We start from the raw sequence: 24,299 nt of genomic DNA on the forward strand, positions 1-24,299 counted from the left end.
TCTTCTCTTCGTGACGAAAACAATCTTGTACTTAAGAGAAAGGACAACACACGTTCTATTTCATTATGCATGAAAGTAGCACACATTGGACTATCTCTGGTTCCTTCTAAGAGGCTTGTGGTACTGGGGCTTTCCTAATGACCAATAATATTGGTCATGGTCTGAGCTGGATGTGTTCTAAAAGTCTAGTCAGTGGAGCTTTGGCCTAGTACACACAGCACTGTTTGGAATGCAACCAAGAGAACTGTGCTTAAGTGATTCCTAAGAGGTGTATACACCATTGTTTTTCACTATTTAAATGTCATTTCTTGTTCTATATGAAGTGCCTTAATACTCTATAGTCCAGAAGCATCACATAAAACAGTTGAATAAAGGATTGCTTGATTCAAATAGCAGTTACTTAAAGTTGATCTAATTTTATTGTACATCAGTGATCTGCTTAGCGCCATGATGCTCCTCGGAGTGAAATCTGCGCTTTATAAATACTTTATAACACAACATAATGTTGTTTAGTTTTGTAAATTTAATTTGACACATGCTATGTAGGGCTTCTATTCTAGTACCATTCGTCCCTTATATTTTACTCTGGATGAATAAGAGTTGCCCCCAGTGCCCTTTGGGGGAAAAGGAGACAAAATAAAAGTGTGAACCGGAGAGCCAAAGAGTAAAAGTTAAATACCAGCAACCTACTCCCCTTCTTAGTGTACTGTCTAATGCCACCTCTTCCCCTCATCATTTTCACACTTGCAGACTACTACCATACCCCATAAATATATCCACTCCTGTGCATTGCGGTGAATGTCTGAAAATCCTCTCTTTGTCTTCCAGATTGTATCTTTTCGTCAATTTGAAAAAAAACATGGGGTGGTGACTTATGGGATCAGACGTCTGAGAACACAGTTGTAGAAACTGAATGTTAGACATCCATGGTTTAAAAATATCTTGATATTTATATTTAGGAATTCATCAAGTTTAGGATTTTAGTCCACAGACATTAGACTCAATGCTTTTTTACCAAGTCCACACCTCTTACAAATGTTCTTTAACTTTTTTTTTTTTTATTATTCCACCCAAAGCTCTTGATTACTTTTAACTTTTACTGGGCTAGGATTAAGAACTTTAGGACCTTCTGAACTTTGACCTATGATGAACCCTGTCCTGGAGAGCGCTCCTCTAAGATATTATTTGCTTGTTGTGTGATTGCCTGCATTCTTGATAGTTGTTACTTTAGTCGTTTCCTGTCTGACTCGACACATCGCCTGGTCCATTGTGACATGTATTGCTTTTCTGCCTTGTCTCTCCTTGGTTGACATCTGCAAGGGCAGCCATTTGTTCTACGTCATGGTTCTCTGCTAGTTAGCTCTTTGACCAAGCCGCGTTAAAAAACCTGTGTGGTTACAGCGCAGATATTAGTAAGGTTGTCGTGCCCTTCTGCTTATACTTGATTTTTGCTCTACCTATAACCCTGAAGAAGGGGGCAATTTATCGTAATAACAAATAGAAAGACTCAAGTTCTGGCACATTTACTTTCCTGCAGTCGACTTGCTCTCCATTTCCCTCTCTCGCATTAGGTATAACTAGAGAGAAAAGGACTGAGGTATGGGCTCTAATAATAATGTAGAAAGATTAAACTTGTATTTAGCACGCGCCCCTGACTATTAGTTTTTACTTTTGCTTTAAAAACTGTACTGATGAGTTGTCTTTGCTGTAGGACATCTCATGATTCTGCTTATCTTGTCATTTGGCACATCTCTTTGGGTTTGCATTGCGATATAATTTTATTAGCTGTGTATCTTTCTTTTGGCAGCTGAATCGTTGAATAGTTTGTACTTTGTTCGTGTTTAGAAGAAGCAGGCAGGTGCTGTTACTGTTTGTTTAGTTTGGGGTTTTTTGTTGCCTGACTGACCCAGTTGACTTTCCAGATTGTTTCCCCAACGCATACAGCAGCCTTGTGTTTTAATATCCACAGGCAAGTGTTAAGCAAGACAAAGCAAGATGACCTGTCTAAATTCTATATTATTATGTATCATAGTAGTAGTTTATGCACACATCTTTAATCTTGCAGACGTTTCTGTTTCCAGGATTGTGTACAGTAATCTGAAAATTGCCTCTTCCAGGTTGTGTTGATCAATGCCATTAAGGATGTGGCCAAGGCCCTCGGCGACCTAATTGGGGCAACGAAGTGCGCTGCTGGAAAACCAGCTGACGACCCATCCATGTACCAGCTCAAAAGTGCAGCCAAGGTGTGTATGGGTGCATAGTTTCATGACGAATATGTCATGGCCACCATCTAACCCTGCCTCTGTAAATGTAATTGTAAATGTAAATGTAATTGTATGCAAACTATCTAGTTAGCGCCAGGATGCTCCTTCCGGAGCGATAGTCGCGCTCTACAAATACCAAATACAAATACAAATACAAATACAAATGTATAGAGTGCATGTATACCTTCAGTTACATGTGCGAAGATTGTTTTTTGTCATTAAGTAACCCAATGCTCCTCCAAACAAAGCACATTAGCTGTTAATTATTGGCTCTCTGTACATATTTGATGCAGGAGAATGTTACTGTGTTTGACACGTCTCCACAATGTCTGTAAATCACAACCAATATTTTACAGTACTGTATTTTCACTCAGATTTTGATGTAATAAATACGAGCTAACCTTCTACAATTCAGCAAAAAAAATATTTTTTCATTGTAAAAAGTACGAATGTTAGATCAAGCCTTCAAACCAAAAACACCTGCCCCTTACTTTGAAAGAAACGGTGGAAGCATCTTCTTTCAAGTGCCCCATCACATACTTTTATAAACAATGCAATGCAAATTACAAAAGTAACTATCTGGGTTTACAATTTGTGATGCATGAAATATGTTTTTTGCCTGATTAGGTCACTTTTCATGTGCCTCTAGATCATAGCAGTATTCGGAGTTTTCCTTTAATTCTCTGAAGCTACAAAATGAGCATTCTCATGTAAATGTGTGTATCCACGGCAACTGTCTGTTTTCTGCAATGTAATACCTCGATAAGAAGCATCAGCGCTATTGTTCGCCTGTAAGATGACCATGGAGAATATATTGCCTTCTGTTGCAGGATGTTAGAGAAACTCGTTGCTGATGATGCTAGTGACCCCATCAATGCTACCAAATAGTAGTATATGCTAGAACGGTTGTTTTGGCCTTTTGGGAAGATCTTGTTCCTGTACTGAACAACAAATAAATGTTCATTGGTGGTCCACGGGGGATGCAGGAAACATCATACTTGGGCCCATGGTGCTCAGGAGAGGTCAAGTTCTACACTAATGTTGTTGGCATCAAAGCATGTGACTTATCTGTGTATTAAACTGTTGCTTCTTTCATATGTGAACGCCAGTTACTCTTCTCTTCTCTACATCACTACATTTAGGGAATTTGGATGCACATTGATCTCTTCTGAATTTTAACAAATGTATTCTGTTTCTATAGACAGTTCTTCGCTCGATGTAACTTTTCTAAAAACATTTTGATTTAGAAAGCTCCTTGCCGACCCGCATAGTACGTTGGCCATGAAACCATATTATGACTGTTACTTATGTAAAACGTCTGTGTTTGTTATCTGATTTGAAGGCCTACTTCACGAACAGTCCCCGAACGCGAATCAAAAGAGGGAAAAATCTTTTCGAAATGTTACCATCCTCAGAGTGTTAAAGCACATTCATCAGAAGGCTAATTGTCCGATTTATCTTGGTTTAGCCGGTATTGTCACGATCCATATGTAGATCCAATAACTGGAAGAAACAAGAAGCTGAAGCAACTGGAGAATGACAAAAAACGTCAGTGTTGTTCCTGTTTTAATGGGGAGTTGGTGCACTGGGCCTGACATTAATAATTGGATTTGCTTACTGTCCCTCAAATTATGCCTTAAGGGGGTATGTTTCTGCCTTTCTTCTTAGTCTGCTGGCATAATGCTGCTGGTTTTGGTCCTGAAAGTGCATTCTCTCTGGCATCCTTAAGCAACATTTTCCATGACTTCCGGAATATTGGTTCATTTAGCAGTGCTTAAGGGCCCTGATTTTGAAATGCTTCAACAGGTTGCTCACTGGTTCATTGAGCAGATGAAACTATTGCAACCCTGGTGACTGGGCAGAGGTTTCCACAACCTGGCATAGTTGGTAATATCTTTGTACTTCAATTTCCACTTTTGCTAGGCCGACAAAGTAAGCTGTTGCTTCTCCTAAAGCTATTTCCAAATCCTATATTTGCAGCAATTGATACCTCATTTAGGCACCTCTTATCTCAGTGAAGCGGTTACGCCTTCACCTTCTTTACATATCTGATTTTACTCCTAATAAGTGATCAATAATAGGCAGTTATACCTTGTTTAGAGGTATCTGTAATGTTCTGTGATTCCCTGGCTGAAGAAATGCTAGTGTGAAGGTTCACTGATAAACGATGCAGAAAAGGCTGTGTCTTTTTTATGAAATGTGTTTTTTAGCACGTGTGGGTTCCATAGTTGAGGATGTTCGATCCTTCCATAGTTGTCACCTGATAACCAGCAGTACGGAGCATTTGACCGGAATGCATTTGTGCTCTAAGGGAGCCAGTGAAGTTGGCTGTGGATGTAAATGCATGTGAATGTATCTGCTTACACTACAGTTCGTGCTGAAGCATTTTTAATTTTCTGTCAACACTGGATCGGCTTTGTGGGAAAGACCAATTTCCGTGCTATTTACCAAATAAACCTAAGAAATTATAATATTACACTCTGGGGCAGCTAAATGCTTCTGGTGCAGGAAAGGGTGGATTTGTCAGGGTGGTCTGATATCTTGCTTGCTTGAGTTGCTTAGGATTCATTATACAAAATGGATGATGCTAGTATACAGTGTCTCCTATAGTCAGCTTTGTCCCTACCATCTGCTTCTGAGCCATTTCTGGCTAACTAATTTTGACTCTGTTTATGGCACCTCCAAGAGGTGGTCGTTGTGTTCATTTTTAGTTGGTATTCCCACTGTGCAGTTTACTTGCTGTTTGCTGTCTTTGAATGTCATTTGCTAGCAGTGAAATCAAATTCCAGAATGGAGCATTGTGTCCAGCGGATGTTTATGTCAATGGTCAAAACTAACATGACCAGAGCTGATACTGTGTTTCGGCAGTGCACGATGCATATAGTCCTTCAAGAGCTATATGGGATAGTCACTGTTGAGACACTTTTACCTCCAATATTCAGTCAGCAAATGAGTCCTTCGCCGTACTGTGATTATTCCAGTTATCCAGTATCATGCAATGTGGTCGCGCCAGCTAGAACAGTTATGTATATATTTACAAAAAACACACAACACACATATAAATGTGATCATTAGATTCACTTAGTATTGATTTGTAGTTTTTTCAAGATTTTTCAAAGAACAGATGCAGTACAAATCAAGGCATCAAACAACATGTCTTATCTATGCTCAAAGGTTTGAAATAGTAAAACATCCTTTTTATACTGTGCTCAAGGTGAAATGGGAGAGAGAGGGGGATAAAACCCACTTAGTATTCGGCACCAGTGACATTTGGCAGTACTGGCACCTGACTTCTAGCAATTCACTTTGAGAGCATCAACTTTTTCTTAGTACACATTAAGCACTTTGTAGTACTCATTCTGACAACCACATGGCTTTTGCCATCTTGATTCGTAGGATATTGACCCTAGTGATCTGCAGTGTAACAAGTTTGCCAGTTATGACCAAGTAACCTAAATAAGGCTCTACGACAGGTGGGATATTGTTTAAGGTTCTTCTGGTAGCAGCCTGCAAATGACATGACCACTGCCAATGAGCCTTTCCACTGCAGATATTGCAGTCCTATTTTTAGGGTCAAGGTTGTTTGATGTCCTGAAATATGTGAGCATCTGAGAGGTGGTGCACAGGTTTTTCCATTTACACTCTGGACACAGTTACACCCTTTCATTGGGGCATGTTTGTTTATTTCGGGTGAAATTTTAAAAGGTTTCCACCATTGCCTTTTGGTGGCAGAGTACATTTTAAGAAATGTATAATCTTGATTAGCTATTGCTCCGAGTATTATTCTGGTAGTTGGGCCCATTTAATGCTGCTTGAATGCTTCAAGGGATTCAGTCATTTTGTAAAAATTACAAACAAGTGTTTAATGGCTTTGTGAAGATTTTAAATGTCAACTCTAATTCTTAAATTAATCTTAGTTATTGAGCAGTTTTTTGTGTTGTTTTAGATAATGAGCACAGTAAGTTGTTTATTATGGCTGGCTCAGAGCCTAACATTGTGTATTGCCTTCAGTAGCAAATCACTGTGTGTGAGGCAGCAGGATTTAGAAGGCTGCATTGTCACAAAGGTTATGAGCACATCGCATACGGTGCTAACAAATTCATTGGATTCTTCGCTTCACTGCATGATAGCGCTGCCTGTCACGTTGGAAAGGAGGTTAGCAAGAATCGCAGCGGAACTTAGAGGGTAGAAAATACTCCTATAGATCTAGTGAAGGTGATATTTAGGTTTTCACTTCATAGTGACTGAGTGAAGGCAGGGTTCCTCAAATTGAAAAGCTACCAATAACAATCTGGGAGGGAACACTAAGTTGATTGCCTAGATGCAGAGTTATGAGTCTCCTTCTCAGCACCTAATCTAGGAAAAATGTAGTTCCTAGGAATAGTCCAACTGGTGCTCAGTCCCTGATCTTATATTCCTTAATTGCTTGTGAAGAGAAAATGTAACTGTGGCCTGAATCAGTTCAATTTTCAGGCATTTCCTTGCCCGGATGTGGTTTGATTTTGACTTTAGGGCTGGATTAAGTGTGTTCCACAGTCCGGGGCCCTAAACTGCCAGCATCTCCACGCTTCACCCTTTTGAATGGTCGTCAAGTGATAACGTTGGCTGTTGATTAGTTCAAGTTCCATTATGGGGATTTTAAAAATATCTTGGTCTTATAACCCAATAGTTTGTGGTGACAGAGGACTTTGAGCTAGATACCTGTGCACCCCACGGCACTGCAGATGGGCCTTGTTAGGACTGAAAGTGGGAGAGCTGGTTTCCACTTCTGTAGCTTTGCAGTCAGAGTTCATCTGTCTTTTGAAAGACGACTGGGTAGTCCTTGCTGGCAGTTGCTTATAAGGCATTTGGGTGTCCTTTTCATCATGACAAGGATCAACATAACAAAGATCATGGTCTCCCTCACCTGTGCACTGTTTACAAGGCTCTCTGCTCCTGTCACAGGGCGTATGCACCTTGCAGTTTGATTGTTGTTCTCTATCTCCTTGGTTAGGACAGTGTTCCTTGCTAAAAGTCTCCCAATTCTCTGCTGCAACTAGTGCATCTTCTAATGCTGAATGTTATTCAGCCCAGTTCTGATTTAATATCTGATACAATAATAATGCATTTAAAGATGGGATTCTTCCATGATGGTGATTAAATGTACCTATTTTTTCAGTGCTACTTTGGAATTTAGAAACATTATTCTGATCTTTTTCAGTCGTGTTGTAACTGCGATATTCAACTCTGGTTTGATTGTCCGCCTGCTATGTTCTGTGGTATAAGGAGCTTCGCTGCTCTGTGTTTTAACAGTCAGTGCTAGTCCATAATGCAGTGCGGTGCCAGGGAGAGATCAATAGAAGCTGTCCAGTGTGCCTGGATTGTCTTACAGTGCACATGGGATTCGCATTCTCATTAGTGTTCATTGATTCTTGCTTTCAGGTCATGGTTACAAATGTCACGTCTCTCCTGAAGACCGTAAAAGCTGTGGAAGACGAAGCCACTCGAGGAACAAGAGCACTCGAAGCCACGATTGAGCACATCAAGCAGGAGCTAACGGTAAGTGGCTAAGTGCATGGCAGTTTTCCAAGTACATAAATAAAATGAGCAAGATTTATAAAAGCTACTAGGTTTCACTTTGTGCTTCTATATGGTCTAGTAACACATGCACACATACAGTAAATACTAGACAATTTGTACTGTTTATTTCTTATAACCGGCTATGCTGTTTGTATCATGAGCTTTCTGCAGTTGAATGCAGATTTACATTGCACTATTTTATTGTGCTTGTAATATCACTGCAAAAGCATGAACCACATACTTAATAATGAGGACTTTTTTTTATTATAGCTCAAAGTAGTCAATCCAGTCCTTTCCCTGCTATAACACTAGACTGACAATATGTCAGCGAGAGATGGGTCTACATATGTTCTTAAAACTGTCACTTACAGTTAAGGGCCTTTTACCATGATAGAAAGTTTAAAATAAGATAACTAATGAGAGTATTCCCACCTGCCTTTATTTAACATGGAATAGTTTAAACTTGCTTCAAATTCCCAGGAAGTGTCCCAAAGGACCGTTGTGATTGGTTGAATATCATAATTTAAAGACGTTTGCTAGGTGCCTTCTTACGTTGAGGCTTTTAGATTATCGAGTCTTTTTACGAAATACGTGTTCAGATTTTGAACGTAAGTTATTTAAAAGTGTGCTCTTATTGGGTGATACATTTTTTGGGTGACCAAAGGCGACTTGTGAATGAAGTGGCTGGGTTGTCAGCACGGATACATTTCTCATGGAAAGACTGTGGCCCTGATAGTTACCCTTAGTAACCCCCTACATTTGTCTAGCATCAAATTATTCTTAGATATCTAATCAATGTTATGAGAGGACTCTAAAGAATTACATGCATAATATATGTGTACATTCCCTTGCCTTTTGTATTCCCTGTCTAGCTCCCCTTCTCTAACACTTACACTAAGACATGTTCCTTTTGATGTTTGATATTAGCCTGCAGTAAAGTTGGTGACTGGGAGGAGTGTAGTATGGTGAATAGCTCAGCTTAGCATTGTTGGAAAGCCTGAGGAGACCCCTACCCTGATACCTAGATGCCAGTGGTCGCACTTACTCTGTACTGAGTCGTACACACTAACAGTCAAATAATTTTCTGAAAGGCTTACCTGACTTCAGACATGCTGCTGCTGCTCTAACGCCTATATTGTCTGAGCTCATAAGAGCCGGGGAGCTGAACCTCTGACCAAAGGCAGCAGAGCGCCATCCACAGACCTCTCCTCTTTCATCAGAAATGCTGAGTTCTCAGTTGCCTCAAGATATGCTGAACAGCACAAACCAAAATCTTGCTCAGTAAATCCAGCAGCGCAGGCTGGGTAGTAACCTGTAGGACAGCAAGAGCCATCTTAGCAACAACCTTCGCCTGTGGTGAAGTTCAACTCTGACACTACAGGCCTCTGAGCAAACTCTATTAGACGGTAGTCCAGTATGACCGGGTCAGAGAGGACCAAGACCTGATCCATTTGCTTTTTTGTTTTGTATGTCACATGCACATGAAGTTCTGCATGTCTACAGTTTGGGGAAGAAAGCTGTAAGATATCTCTTTTTATTCCATAGGCAGAAGTGTCTCACAGAAGGAATAGCTTACAGTTTGAATTGGTTGGGTTGACAAGTATGTCAATGTTATGCTAACGGAGGTGGGGCACTTAATTCCCTCTTTTTTTATTTGAACCGTTTGCTCTGTTTTAAGTTTACAGTGTGCAGCTCCTGCAGAAGTACTATCGAACGATCATTGGGCAGAATCAATGCATATATCAAGTGATTGTGCAATGTTTCTGATGCTATCTAACTTTTTACGATTCAAAGAAAAGCTGTAATCCAGTATTCCTGGGACCAAGGTGTGGTACAATAGAGAGAATAACGGTCCGTGTGGGGGGAGTGTGCACATCAACTTTCTTGATAACAATATGTAACCTTTTGACAGATTGTTTTTTAGCAAAAAAGATCTGTTTTCTTTATTCCAATTCTTAGTTTCAGATATAATAGACAAATAGAATTAGACTTCTCTCGATGGACAATTCAAAATAACAAGGGATTGGTGGATTTCACTTAGGCAGTATGATATCAGAATATCGGAACCAAAAGAAGTCTAAAAAATTATTTTGTCCTAATATATTTTACCAAAATACTGTACCATTGGAGTTAATACCAGAAAATCTACATCCAATGGGACATCGATTGAGACTATTAGTTGTAAATTCCTTACCATAGAATTTCCCCCAGGTGTCAGTCTGGATCCGGAGATTTTTTTTCTTCAGCAGTACCCCGTCACGTCGTTAGGTGGCATCTATCGGCTCTGTGTCCGTCATGGACGTCGGGATGACGTTGCCATGACGTTGTGGGACCTACATAGTAACCGCCCATGCGCAATCACGTCATTTCTTTTTTTTTTCACGCCAAACTAAGCGCAGATCCAGAGAGGGCTATTCAACCGTTTTTTGCCTAGTTTCTTTTGTCGACTTCTTTTTCGAGTATCGAACTCTTGGTGCTTCGAGGGATGTTCCAACGTCGGACCGGCTCCAAGACTGAACACTCCTGTCATTGAGCGGTGTCCGTGATGGATCCGCATATCGTGTGCCTTTGGTGTCTAGAGCACCATCACGACCCAAAGTTGTGCTCCGAGTGCCAGGCCATAAACCCGAAGGCTTTGCGGAAGTGGTCCCAAAAAGCTGCTGGAGGCCTGGTGCTCTGCTCCGCAACGCTTCCATTCTCATTCGAGGGGAAGGCGTTGAACGGTTGTGGGGTCCACACTCCTCGTACTCACAGTCGTCGGGGAGGTCTTCAGGTAAATCAGTAAAACACAAGAAGTCGGAAAAAAATAGGCGTTCTACGACTTCTCGCCGTTGATCGGCCGACACAACGCAGGATCCCGAGCATTGTTGCTCAAAGGCTCCGTCTCCAGCACCTACTTCTGAGATGGATTCACGCCTCCCTGCCTTTCCGCAAGCCAGAGCATCTTCTACCCAAATCTTTGGGCAGCCAGGCTCCGCTGGCCCTGCGTAGTCGGTTGGGGCGCTGGAACTTCAATGCCGGTGGGCTCCCGTGGATCCAGGACTGGATCCAGATTGACACTGGTCGAACTCACTCGACCTTTCCCAACATCGATCCCGACAACGACTCTCCCGTGATCGACCATGCGCTGAGTCATTGCCGATCCCATCCTTTTCCCCAAAGTGGAGACCGAGCCAGACCAACGTGGGTTCAGACACCGAAAGGGATTTTCGTCCCTGTTTTCATTCCTGGCATTCCTTTTGAGCCAGAAGGTGAGAAAGAGGACTGGGAGGAGCCGCTGGACCCTTTAATTGATAAGCTTGAGGGACCGTACTGGCGAATGAACCTGGGTTATGCCAGTGGTCTGGACACGTCCCACGACTCTGGCTTGCTTACTCCCCGTACCGTGGATACGGAGGAGGGAGCTTCCTATGCTGTGTTGGTGAGGAGGGCAGCCGAGGTCCTCAGCCTCGAGCTCCCTATAGTGGTTGTCAGGACTTATGTCCTGACGGAGGTGCTTCAGCCTGTTTACAAAGGTGATGGTGGTGGTCCCAGCTTGTCTGCGCTGATCAGGGGTTCTAGTCTTCCACTCTCTCGACGACTGGCTGTTGAAGGCGGGCTCTCCCCAGGCTGTCAGTTTCCACCTCCAGACTACGGCGCACCTCCTGCATTAGCTGGGGTACACTATCAATGTGCTGAAGTCACACATGACTCCCTATCAGACATTCCCTTTTATCGAGCTGTTTTGGACACAGAGCAGTTTTGGTCCTGTCCTCCCGAACAGCGAATCCGGGATATTATCCTGGATTTCAATGAGAAGAACTCTGAGGCTGCTGGGCCTCATGGCCTCCTGCATCCTGCTGGTGGATCATGCCAGATGGCATATGCGGGCTCTGCAGTGGGCCCTGAAGTTCCAGTGAGAGCATCATCAGGGGAATCTTTCAGACTACGTCCAGATCTCGGAGAGAACTGCTCACTAACTGCAGTGGTGGCTAACGAACCAAGATCGGGTCAGAGGCAGATCCCTCTCCCTTCCCCAACCAGATCTAACGATGGTGACACATGCGCCACTTCTGGGATGAGGCGGCCATCTGGGAGAGGCGGGGTCAGAGGCATCTGGTCTCCGGTGGAGTCAGGTCTCCATATGAACCTTTTCGTGCTCTGAACGATTATACTGGCATTGAAAGTATTCCTTTCCTCTCTCAAGGTGAAAGTAGTGCGGGTGTTCACCGACAACACCACCACCATGTGGTATTGCAAAAAACAGGGCAGGGTCATGGATCTTTTATCAAGAGGCTCTCTGCTTCTGGTCATGGCTAGAACATCAGAACATTACCCTGGTGATTCAACACCTGGCGGGTTACCGGAGCGCCAGGGCGGAAGAACAGAGCCGTCGGTCCATAGTTGATCGCGAATGTCGTCTTCATCCGCAGGTGGTGCAAGGTATCTTTCAGCGATAGGGAGAGCCTTGGTTAGAAATCTGCTTACCTCCGAATAGAACACTCAATGTCAGCAGTATAGCATGTTGAAGTTTTCATGGTGATGCACGCTCTGCAACACTTTAGGTTGTGACTGGAGCTTCGGCTTCCTGTACGCCTTCCCACCTTTACTACTTCTGACCAGAGTGCTCAAGAAGATCCAGCACGACCGGATGCAAGTCATTTTTGTTCCTCTGGATTGGACACAGAGTCTGGTACCCCGACCTGAGCTTGGCCATCGATCCTCCGATCAGACTGCCCCTTTGGGAGGATCTTCTGTCACAGCAGCAGGGAGGGTTCTTCACCCAAACCTGTCCAGTCTCCACATCCTTGCAGGGAGATTGAGCGGTGGCAGTAGACAGCTTTCAACCTTCCACCCGAAGTCTGTGATGTTATCTTGGCAGCCAGGCGTCCCTCCACTAAACAGTATAGGCCTGTAGATGGTACATATGTGTGGCATGGTGCACAGTAAGGGCTATGGACCCCCTTTCAGCTCCTCTGTCTGAGGTCCTTCTTTGGCCCAGCAGGGATCTGGCTTGGGCACTCTTAAAGGATATCTTGCGGCTCTCTCTGCTTTTTTTTTTTTGCTGCCGGAACAGCCTTCATTATTCAAATCTCCTGTTGTTAACAGATTCTTCAAGGGCTTATTCATCTGTTCCCTCCATCTTCTTTTGTAATGCCCCAATGGGACTTAAATCTAATTCCCACTATTCGTATGTGTGCTTACTTCGAGCCTCTTCGTAAGTGTCCCCTCAGGTTGCTGGATTTCAAATCTGCCTTCCTTGTTGCCATCACCTCTGCTCGCAGGGAGAGTGAGCTGCAGGCTTGATCTTCTAAGCCACCTTTTCTTTCTGTCTATCTAGATAAGTGGTGCTTCGGAAGAAACCTTCATTCCTTCCTAAGGTTGTTACGCCTTTTCATGTAGGACAATCTGTCACTCTAGCCACCTTTTACCCACCCCCATATTCCTCCAAGGAGGAGAGACTCCACCGTCTGGACCCAAAACGTGCTTTGTCTTTTTATCTTGAGCGTACAAAAGACTTCCGGTGGAAGATCAACTCTTCGTTGGCTGTGTGGGTGCCAAGAAAGATTGGGCTGTTCAAAAGCGGACCATCTCCCGATGGGTTGTCCTTTGGATCAAAATATGTTATGCTCTTGCGAGTAAGGACCCTCCTGTGGGGTTGTGTGCTCATTCCACCAGAGCAATGGCGGCAACCATGGTGTTAGTATTTGGAGTCCCAATCCTTGACATCTGTTAGACAGCAACATGGGTATCCTCGTACATGTTTACCAAACACTATTGCCTGGACAGCCAAGTTCGGAGGGACGGGTACTTTGCCGTTCGGTCCTTTAGGACTTCCTTGCATGATCTTGGTTTGCAGACCCTTCTCTGGGGGTGGTATTGCTGGGGTATCTATTCTAAGGTAAGGAATCTACGACTAATAGTCTCTATCAGATGAACAAGTTAATTACCTTCAGTAATGATGTACCTAGTAAAGACATATATTTGTTGTAGATTCCTAATCGCCGCATCCATCCTTTCTGCTCTGCAAACTGATTTCTAGGGATAGGGACTCCCTTACAGGGCCCTTCTTTTGACGCACCAGTGGTCAGTGTCTTTCACTGCTCTGCGCTTCTGGCATGGAAAGTTGTTTTAAGAACTGACGTCAGCGGGCACAGGCTGCATCTATGGAGATCCCGCTGCCAGCTCCTGTCACCCACGACGCCGACGATGGACGCGGAGCTAACCGACACCACCTAACGACGCGCAAGGGTCCTGCTGAAGAAAAAATCTCCCGATCCAGACTCATGCGGGGGAAATGCTAAGGTAGGGAATCTACAGCTAATATATGTATCTACCACATACATCATTACTGAAGGTAAGTAACTTCTTTAAGACAAAATATTTCTCACCAACTGTAGTTTTGCTACCTGTATTTTGATCTGCTAGTTAGATCAGACAGAGTATTAGGCTAGAGGCCTCCCAATTCAGCAGTTGGAGCTTGGTATGGACAGTAAAAACGGCAGGCTGGAAGAAGCCAACTTTCTCATAGAAGAGAGACCATTTTATGCACACGGTCGAAATGGAACTGCAATGTACCCTTGTGTAAACCAGAAACACACACAACTTCCACATGTGCCAACCCATTATACAAGCACGAAAACAGATTTATGGGCACTTGATAGACCTTGTACCAGGGAAGGTAAGTGGGTACCAACCACCCACCGGTATAGAAATGACCTAACTGTCTGGACTATGAAGCTGCTGTCACCCATCTCCTATCACAACATAGTCTGGATTAAGGGCTCAATAGCGAACCTGCATGGGATTGGGGAATACACATTGGGTGACTCAATTACCGCTTGGATGACAAACTGTAAAAAAATTAAAAAGGTAGAGCACTTCAAATGGAGTTGCATGATTGTCCAGTTTCCAGTTCACTGGAGGATTGCACAGGGCTAGCTAGAAAAAAATGGACATGGCCGAAATGCACAGTCTTTCATCCTAGCTCCTTTTTTAAATAAAATTGATGCAGCCCTTTGTGAGGGAAGAAAGAGAATGAGGATGCCCTGTAAATGGGTCTTTGGGAAAGGGCCATGCACAGCAGGATGCATGGGATAGTCGATTGGGGTATGTTAGCCCTCTGACCTATCCAAAAAGAAGAAAACAGTGAAAAATCATACATTCTGATCACATTTTGATTTGCAGCAAAAATGCCCTATTAAATGCAGTTGAGCGCTGCAAAATGTGTTTGTGCTGCAAAAGTGTCTGTAAGCGATGCTTGCATAGCAGTATGCCGCGCACAAGATCAGCTCCAAGGGTTGTCTTACCAGCCGACAAAAAGTGTTCTGTTGACAAATCTGGTTTCCAGTCCAAGAGACCAGACTATGGAATATTCAGACAAGAAGTAAAAACTTGTGTATTCCCAAGATAACCTCCCAGACTGCTGGAATTAGAGCAGGTAACACACTCTCAGGGCCTATGTGCACCATAATCCAATACCAATCGGAATTAACTCGCACAACACGGAGAAGAACGACAAAGTACGCTCGACCTGAAATGAAGAGATAAGTGTTCTTTTAGGGTTCACCCAGTTACCTGCACCCAAAATATCTCACAGAGGTATGGAAACCACCAGTTGCATAGCAGATATTCCTCCCAAAATAATTCCGCCATAGCGATCCCAACCATTCCTCACCAAGTAAGACGGGCCTTTCAGTTGAATGTATTATGAGTCCACGATAACTTGACCATGCAATGACGGATGAGAAGAAACCTGTTACCAAGGAGATCTCCCATACACTGCTGGTGAACTGGAAGGCTCCAACGTAGGTCATCCCGGGAAGTCCCATTCTAACCTAATCACCCCTCGCCTTCCAATACTAGTCACTGTTCACAAGAAGGACTGCTTTAACACAAGCCATCCAGGCAGATGTTGGTCCTTGCCGCTTGCTGCCCAGCCTGAGCTCATTTCTCACCAACAAAAAGAGCTCACAATGGGTTCCTATCTACTGCAACCAGCATAGACTTGTACTGAAAGAAGGAAATTACAATCAGGTATCTGCAAAGTTGTCAGCTACCAGCCTACTACAAGAATATGTATGCAAAACACACTAGATAATTCTGAATTTATTTCGCTTCAAAAGAAGTCACGGACCAATACCCTTTCATTCCTGCATTGTACCCAGGTCTGGTGATGATTTTTGGGTTACCCAATTATTTGTAATGCTACTACAAGAATAAAGCTTCAGGTCTGTCTCTCACACTTACTTTACCCTTCACACCTCTAAATGCCACTCCGTATAGACAAGATAATAATGCTAATCTGGTCTCTTGCAGGCGTCACAAACATGGTTACCACATCGACACACTTGTTACTAGCACCCTAACGACCACACAGTCATGAAAGATGTATATTGCCACCCACCTAGAGAGGCAATTTCTGCACACCCCTCTACCCCCCACAACAGACACTCATAGGATTATAACTACAATGCAGCCAAAATAGTGTTTTTAATTTAAAGTTATTGAACAACCGACTTGAACTGAGGTAATGCAACCTCCTTAGTTCCTTGTCGATTGCTGATATGGAAGATACAAAAGGCAGCAAAATGGTCTTTCCTGCATACCTTTCTCAAGCACTAGTGTCAAGCCTGTGAGGTTAGGCCAACGCCATTTGTAGTCACAAGGACCAGCAAAGCAGAGGTGGCAGAGAGAGGTTTTATTAGGTTTTTTCCAGTGGCAGAATCGAATATACTCTTCCGCTACTTTGTCAGTATTAAACTAAGAGTGGTTCTCGTCCTCTTGAAAGCAGAAGCATATACTATGAATAGAGTACCTCCACAGACGACGTTACAGTGACTTCACCTTCACCGAGTAGAATGTAGGTCCTCTGGTGCCACCTTCTCACTTCCTAGAAAAGATGTCCGTCGTGTCCACTGGACATGCGCTACTTGAAGAATTTGAGATTGTGCAGAAGAACAAAAGGAAATATGAGAAACATTGCCTGGTTTCATAGGGCTATCTGGTGATTGAGCCACTTTAGGTCTCAAAACCCAATTGGGCATCATCATAGAAAGGAATATTCTGGAATGCTTGTTTTTGTTATGGTATGCAGGTTTTTAGAGCTCGCTATCACCCGGGAGGGTACCCTGGTGTTGAGCAGGTGGGAGTCCAGGCACACCCAGGGTCAGGTAAGCCAGGTCTGCAGCATCTTGTGGAATTCAAGAAGTGAGTGGGAGGCTTTTATGTGTAGCGGCAGGTCGCGCCACGCGAAGGTTCGACCAACAGAACTAGTTTTTCATATGCGTGTTGTTGGCGGGTATCAGAGATGTAGGGCTGGGTAAAAAGAACTGTATTGTTTCTCTACACTGAATAAACCCTGTAACATAAGGCACCTTTTGTATTTACTGGATTAGGGTGATTATTTTGATGTGATGGGTGACATTTTCTTAAATAAAAGATGCATGCAAACATATGGTATTTCTATAGTGCAAACGTATCAAAAAAGCATCAGAACGCTGTACATTGTCAATATAAGTACAAATTATAAATGATATGCATAACTCAAGTTGTATAAAAATTGGCCTTTTATTGTGCTGTTCTTTCAAGCCTGGGTGAGAGTGGGCACTGCTGCCCTTTCGCTCCTGTGAAGAGCTTGCCTGTGGCTTCGCAGTCCGCCGGTGCCTTGAGCGAGCGCCACAGGATGCGGCTCCTGGCGGGGAGCACACAGTGCGTTGGGGGAAGGGCTGGGAGGAAGGCTGGTGCACCAGAATAGCACGGATGCAAATGTGAAGCCACTTCTCTCTTTATGTAAATGTATCTGGGTAGTCTCCGTGGCAGTGCTCGGTCCCACCGCTTCCCAGTGAGTGGGCTCGCGCTGCAGCGCTGCTCTCACAGCTCCCCGCCGCCGCTGCTGCCTCCTGGATTGTGTAGGTGTGCAGCGCTTCCGCAGGCCGAGAGACCGCAGCCTGTCACCCCCTGCCCCTCTCCCTCTGCATGCGGGTGCCGGAGCCGCGTTTCTAGGGGGGAGGCAGGGCACTGGTGGCGCGAGGGGGTCTGCCCAGGTACTGACGCCGCTTCCGCTTCTCCCCCTCCCTGCAGGTGTTCCAGTCCAAGGAGGCGCCGGAGAGGACGTCCACACCTGAAGAATCCATCCGGATGACGAAAGGCATCACCACGGCAACGGCCAAAGCCGTGGCTGCCGGCAACTCGTGCAGGCAGGAGGACGTGGTGGCCACGGCCAACCTCAGCCGGAAGGCGGTGTCCGAGATGCTGACCGCCTGCAAGGTATGGGGGCCCAGGGGCCTGCACGGCGCGTGCCCCGCAGTCGCAGCGATGCGTGGACCTTGCCTATGCATTGCAAGGGAGTGTGAATGATGTACACGACTTCGGTGATGCTGATGCATGCTTGTGTTTAGTTTTCAGGGATTCACCTCTTGTGTAGATACTGTAGTGAAGGGCCGGCGCCAGGCATTGGCAGTGTAGAGAGCTGCCCAGGGCCCCGCGCTCCGCCCAGCCACAGGGTGCATTCAGTTACCCCTTGTTTTAACCACCTCAGAGGACTGTCACTCGCCCCTTATGAGCTGTGGAAGAGCTCCCAGTCGATGTCTGGCTAGGAAGGGCTTCAGCTGAGGAGGGGGCTGGTCCAGGTACCTTCAAGGCAGCTATTGAAGTGAATGAACAGGTCCCACGCTGGGGATCTGCCCTGGGAGTGTGCCCTTAATGTTTACTTCCTCCATTAAGCTTCTTTCTGAGTTCTGACCTATAGTCTAATATTATAGCACCGTTACTTACAGTAATGGCTGTACACGCTCATCATATTCTATTTTGGTGAATATACCTTGTGACTGGGCACTTCTCCCCTCCTGGTGGTGATAACCCCTCCACTTTTTAGACGCTTATTTACCAGCAGCTTGTACATTGAATCTAAATACTCTCAAGCTTTCAAAAAAGGGAGCAGAGGAATATGGCCAGGAAAGGGAATGCCCAAGAGCACACGATTTGGTCAAATTGGGGGCAGGAATAAAACCCCTGTCTTATGCTTCCACCATTTTGCTGGACCTCGACTGAGGTGGCAGTGATTCTGCTGACCAGGCATGGGGCTGTCCTTTCCAGGGAAATGTTACTGTGTTCTGGGCCTTACTCAACTTTAAAGAACAAGGTTTATTCGCATCACAGTCAAATAAAGTGGCAAAGCTAAGATTATGTAGGTCAAATATCCTATTGAATGACTAAAACGTCCCCACTGGACCATATCCTGTGGCAGAGGTTAGTGACTGGGGACCATGCTACGTAGATACTGATATTACCGCAGCACAGCATCACCAAAGACTGTCATTCGATCTAAATACTAAATAGTGTTTCTTTTCTAAACTTATCTCACAAAATTTGCAGTTAAGGAATACTCCAGGAAGTGTGAATAGTAATCGGCCTCTATAAACGCAATCACCAGCCTAGTTATTTCTGCGCCCTCCCCTGGGACTCACAGTGCCGAGTCGTATCTGTGAGCCCCAGGAAAGGGGACTGTCCTCTCCAGGATTTTGCGGGCTAAACTATTGCTGTGAAGAGCAGGGAAGAGGGATCCCCTACCCTAGGCTCCCTTCCCTTTGGCTTTACGTCTCCAGAACTTGGTTGTGTGGTCTACATGGAGTGGGCGGCCCTTACCTGGGGCTCATATCTATGGTGTAGGACTTTGAGGCCTAGGAAGTTGGGGCGCCTAGCAGCCTTAGTCCAGTGCTGAGAAACCCATCCTTCTAAAGAAGTTCAATCTAGCAAGAATTATACAAACTTGAAGCTCCGGGTGGCTACACAGAATAAGAGCAAGAGAGCCTGATGTTCTTAAAATAATCTATGACTCTTCCCTATTATGCATTAGAAATCAGAAAGTTGTAGGCACAGTTTCTGCGGAAAGAACATAACAGACTGGCAGATTTAGACAATTTGATTATAGTATTAAAGATCCAAAATCAATGCATACGAGTAACATTTTAAGTAACTTTCTCAGGAGTCTTAGAGCTCGCAGTATAAAACCACACATTTAGTCAAATTAAACCTTACTGCTAAATAAAAGAATCTATAAGGAAGATGGTTAAGGTTAGAATTCCTTCCACCAACAAAGGCAGGAGAGGAGGATAGTTCAGAAGAGTTTTCTTAGCATGGGCACAAGGAATCAAGTTAGAGTCCACTAGGGGAAAGTCCATGGGCATAGGTAAGGGGGAGTGGATCAATAATCAGAAAAGTTCAGGTCTTGTCTCTCACCAGACAACTCCAAATCGTCCAGCAGGTAAGTTCATCATCAAAGGTAAAAAGGCATGGGGCATGTAAAGATAGTCCGATAGGCAGGCTGGAGGCAATAGCGAAGGGGCTCTCCCTCCTCCTAAGAGAGTCACATTTTATACTCCAGATCGTCCATTTGGGACATCAGTTGTCGCCATACGATGGTCTGACCATAATGTGACCATTCTTCTGTTCACCAGGTACAAAATTCAAAACCCCAACATATTTTCCCATGTTGTTCACGAGAAACGACTGTCCATTCGGTCCTCATAGGTTAGTAGACAAATCAATTATTTACTTTGTTTCTCTTCATGGATTAATTTGAGAGGTCAAGTTCTCATCAATTCACACAGAATGAAGTACTGGAAAAGTCTCTTACTGATTAAAGAATGTTGCATAAACAGAACAGATAAAGCAACATTTGAGGAAAAGTAACAAATGTCCATTACACCAGGCTATGAAATAATGCTGCCTAAGGAAAAAGTCAATTCAATGCATTTTAAAGTTAGCATTTCTTATTTAGTCAAATAAACTCATAATTAAGTTCAAGCATAATTACATCAATCATACATATCATGTGTGGAAATAATTATAACATCAGTGATTATTGCACAACAATTTTCAACTCTAATTATGGTCTGCATTTTAAAAGTACTCCACATGCAAACTAGTCCTAAAAATAATTAAAATAAAATCGTTTTTAGAAATGTAAGACCCTAATAATGTCATTAACTTGTACTGAAAGTTTGTCATATACCATAAAGCATGTTTTATTTGTACCAGTTTATCGTTTGCTATGCTGCATTACAATTAAGGCAATAGAGATGCCAAGTTTCATCATTAATTTTTCGTAACAACTTTGTTAAAAATATAAGGTAATCAGTTAATAAACATGTGAAATTAATTATTTTATGAATTCTGCTGTTTCTACGTATTCAAGAGCACTTTTACGGTGCTGGTACTTCAACTCTTCTCAGTTTCAGTGTTGTGTTTTTTAAACATTTGCAGAGTGCATATTAGAGTTTTGGTGTCATAATAATTTTTTGTGTTGTGTAAAGAATAATCAGCTTTTACGCTGTAACACTAGCATTAACATCCAGTTTCAACTCAATTTTCCTCTTGCGAAATGTAAGAATGTGAACATGTGGCACTGTATCTGTTAATCAATTGCTCTGGTATTCAGGCTATCTGGAAGACATCATGTGATGATGTGTGTGAATTACAGTTAATTTGGAAAGTAAAGAATATCAAGCCCGCCACCTCCCTTTGGGCGCTGCTCCTAGTTTATTTGTTTATCTATTTATATTTTCTAATAAAGCGCTCCAGACCCGAGGGTATCCACATTCTGAACATGAACAACAGACAAATTACATACAGCTAAAAATAAATTTGCAGGTACTACTACAACCAAGCCTGAATACAAGAATGGAAGTGCAAGGGAAGGAAGGTATAGTCAGTCAACGTAAGAAGAAAATGTGACTGATGTTATACACAATTTGGCAGTCCCATAGAGGCAACAAGGACTAGGACAGAAAGCAAAAAACAGCCAAATAGGATGCTCAAGGGGTTCATAGTCACAGTGGAGAATAGGATGGGGTAATCAAGGGGATAGAAGATTTAAAATATAAAGTTAAGATGCATAAGGGTCAAAGTAATGCAAGGTATAACCATGAATCAAGCCAGGAGGAAGAGATATATAATACATAGGTTAAGTAAGGAGAACAGATGTAACTGAAAAAATGGTGGAAATGTGAAGTAAGGGAGGTTAGGGACTAGAGATTGGAGAAGAGCTCTGAACTTGTTTGTTTGAAGAAAGGGTTTCAGTTTTTTGATAACTTCAACTTTAGAAGCCATTTTGATTAGCGTGAAAGGACTTGGAGAGATTAAAGTCACACCATAAGTTCAATGATTTTATCTTGGGAGATGCTGCAGGAGTAAATTCTTCCCTTTGAGTTCAGAGAGCCATGCTTAATATGTTTCTTAATCCTGTTGCTGGTAACTGATACTGTTTTCCTTGAACAGACTCATAAAAAAGCGTTATCTTTAGTTGCGCAGCTGCACTCAGTCCTGATCCCAACTAAAACTCTGTAGGTTTTGTACATAGCACTTACTTCTCATCATCCTTTCATTTTTACCACTTTTTAAAATGTATTTGTTGTGTTTTCTTGCACCATTTACAGTGCAACCCAAACAGGTGTGTAGACATTTTAGTTTTTACTTTTAAATGTTATATTGTGCAAATCCAATGTTAAACCCACCCCACAAGCATTGTATTTCAGCCTTGAGAAAGTCTCTTGCGTGCCACACACAGGCGGAGAAATGTCCCTTCCGTGCCACACACAGGCTTAGAAAAGTCCCTGCTGATGTATTCCTACAGTGTTCAAAAAAGAAATTTTATTGACTGCTTTCCTATATGTTGCAGGAAAAATAAACCTGTGTGCACAGCAGCCTAATGTCTTGATAAAATTAATCCCGACTAAAAAAAAAACATGGAAGCCAAAATATTCAGTCAAGAATTTCGGACGTATCTTTTTTATAGGACTTTCTTTGCATCTTCTACTACTAATCATAACCATTGATTTGTTCTTTCTAATGAATAAAACATGCAGCTGCAAATGAAAAATGGTTAATGCTAAGCTGTTTTTCTACTATACACTAGAAATCTGATCAGCCCTGCTCTTTGAAAATGCACTGATTTGGGATGTGAGAACATTTTATTTATTTACCTGAGTTATGACATTTGACTGTTCGTTTAGCAACTTTCTGTCCCTGGCTTGTGAGATTATTGGAGAAGAATCATCCTACAAAGTGAAAGGTATTTACCATAATACATATGGTACTCCTGGTCTGTAGTCCTTTTTATGTTGACAACATACCTTTATTTCCTACTCTGATCCATATGTGGGTTTCTTTTAATGTCCAGGTGTCTATATTGTGAGAATTTAATGTGTTGTATCACAAAAAATGGGTAGAGTGAGCAGAGTTGCAAGGGAAACATGGAGATGGTGTCCATCCATCCTCAGACCGTCTACAGTTTAAAGCTGAGTAGACCACTCCAGACCTCTCAACTCACATCATTATCATATCAAGCATCATAATTTATGAACTAGGTATACTTGTTCAATAATGGTAACTTTTCTTTTTTTCTGTCATGCCTTATTTTTTTGTACTCCCAATTTTTTTTTGTTGATAATTTGACTTATTCTTCTACATAGCAAGCTGTTTACCACCCAGACGTGAGTGAAGATGTTCGTACCAAAGCTTTAAAGTATGGAACAGAGTGCACTCTTGGATACGTGGAACTTCTGGAACATGTTCTAACGGTGAGCTGAATTCATAATTACATTTGCTATATATAAAATTTGCGGTCTTCCTGATGCCGTCTTTGTGTTTGGTGCGATGGAGGACTTTATTTTCAAAGAAGTAATTTACTAAATAGAGCCTTTGATTAAACTTCAAGTGAACAGTGTAGTTGTAAAACAGACATATTTCTTGCAATATATATAGAGTGGGTTTTGTGCCTTCTTTTTTTGGCATTTTTATGGCCAGTCTCTTTCAACCATTGGCTTTAGAGTTTTCCAACCACATTTTGGCTCAGCTTGGTGAAGCAAATCTCACTTACCTCATGCTATTGTTAATGGACGTATCATTCCACCTCGAAGTGATGGCAGTGTAAAGTGTGATATCAACTGTTTCACAACAACCAGTCTCTCTATCTGTTGGCGTTTTGCTGTTTTTCCTCCCTTTCTATTTTTCACTTGTGTGTCCTCTCTTTTTGTATTCTTCTATACCTCCTTCTTTCCCCTATGGCACATCCTCATTGTTCACTACAAACTCTCCCTCTTCCTCTGTGTGTAGCTCCACATTACTCACACTCTGCCCCTCACTCTCTATTGCTTCCTCCTGATCACCTAGTGTAATTGAAGCTCTCACAGCAACCTTCTCATATGAGCCACAGGATTGATGGATGGCAATGGAGTCAATATTATGTTTCTGGTTTTGTCACTTATAATTCCTCCTTGTTTCATAGAAACAAAAGCCAGTCTGTATTGGAGGCCCCCTTGCCTTCATGACAGTCCTGATTTGTTTCTATGTAAAATGAAGGTCAGTGGCAAGCAATCCTTCAATATAGTCTTATTTCTTGATAGAAACAAAAGAAAGACTATAAATATAGGCTGCCATGACCCCTGACCTTTATTTCACATAGAAACAAAAACACCAGTGTATCGAAAACAAGAG

The 24,299-nt window shown here is 42.9% G+C and overlaps 1 protein-coding gene across 1 annotated transcript in view; it reads left to right on the forward strand.

Annotated features, from left to right (window-relative positions):
- LOC147668304 (talin-2-like) overlaps nt 1-24,299 on the forward strand; it is a 1,432,932-nt gene that overhangs the window by 1,287,744 nt on the left and 120,889 nt on the right. The window contains exons 52-55 of the mRNA XM_086948621.1: nt 2,118-2,243; nt 7,686-7,802; nt 17,886-18,071; nt 23,276-23,383. Coding sequence (XP_086804747.1) covers nt 2,118-2,243; nt 7,686-7,802; nt 17,886-18,071; nt 23,276-23,383 — 537 coding nt within the window. The remainder of the gene's footprint in view (nt 1-2,117; nt 2,244-7,685; nt 7,803-17,885; nt 18,072-23,275; nt 23,384-24,299) is intronic.

Source organism: Lissotriton vulgaris, unplaced genomic scaffold, assembly GCF_964263255.1.
Source record: "Lissotriton vulgaris unplaced genomic scaffold, aLisVul1.2 SCAFFOLD_325, whole genome shotgun sequence".
NCBI lineage: Eukaryota > Metazoa > Chordata > Amphibia > Caudata > Salamandridae > Lissotriton > Lissotriton vulgaris.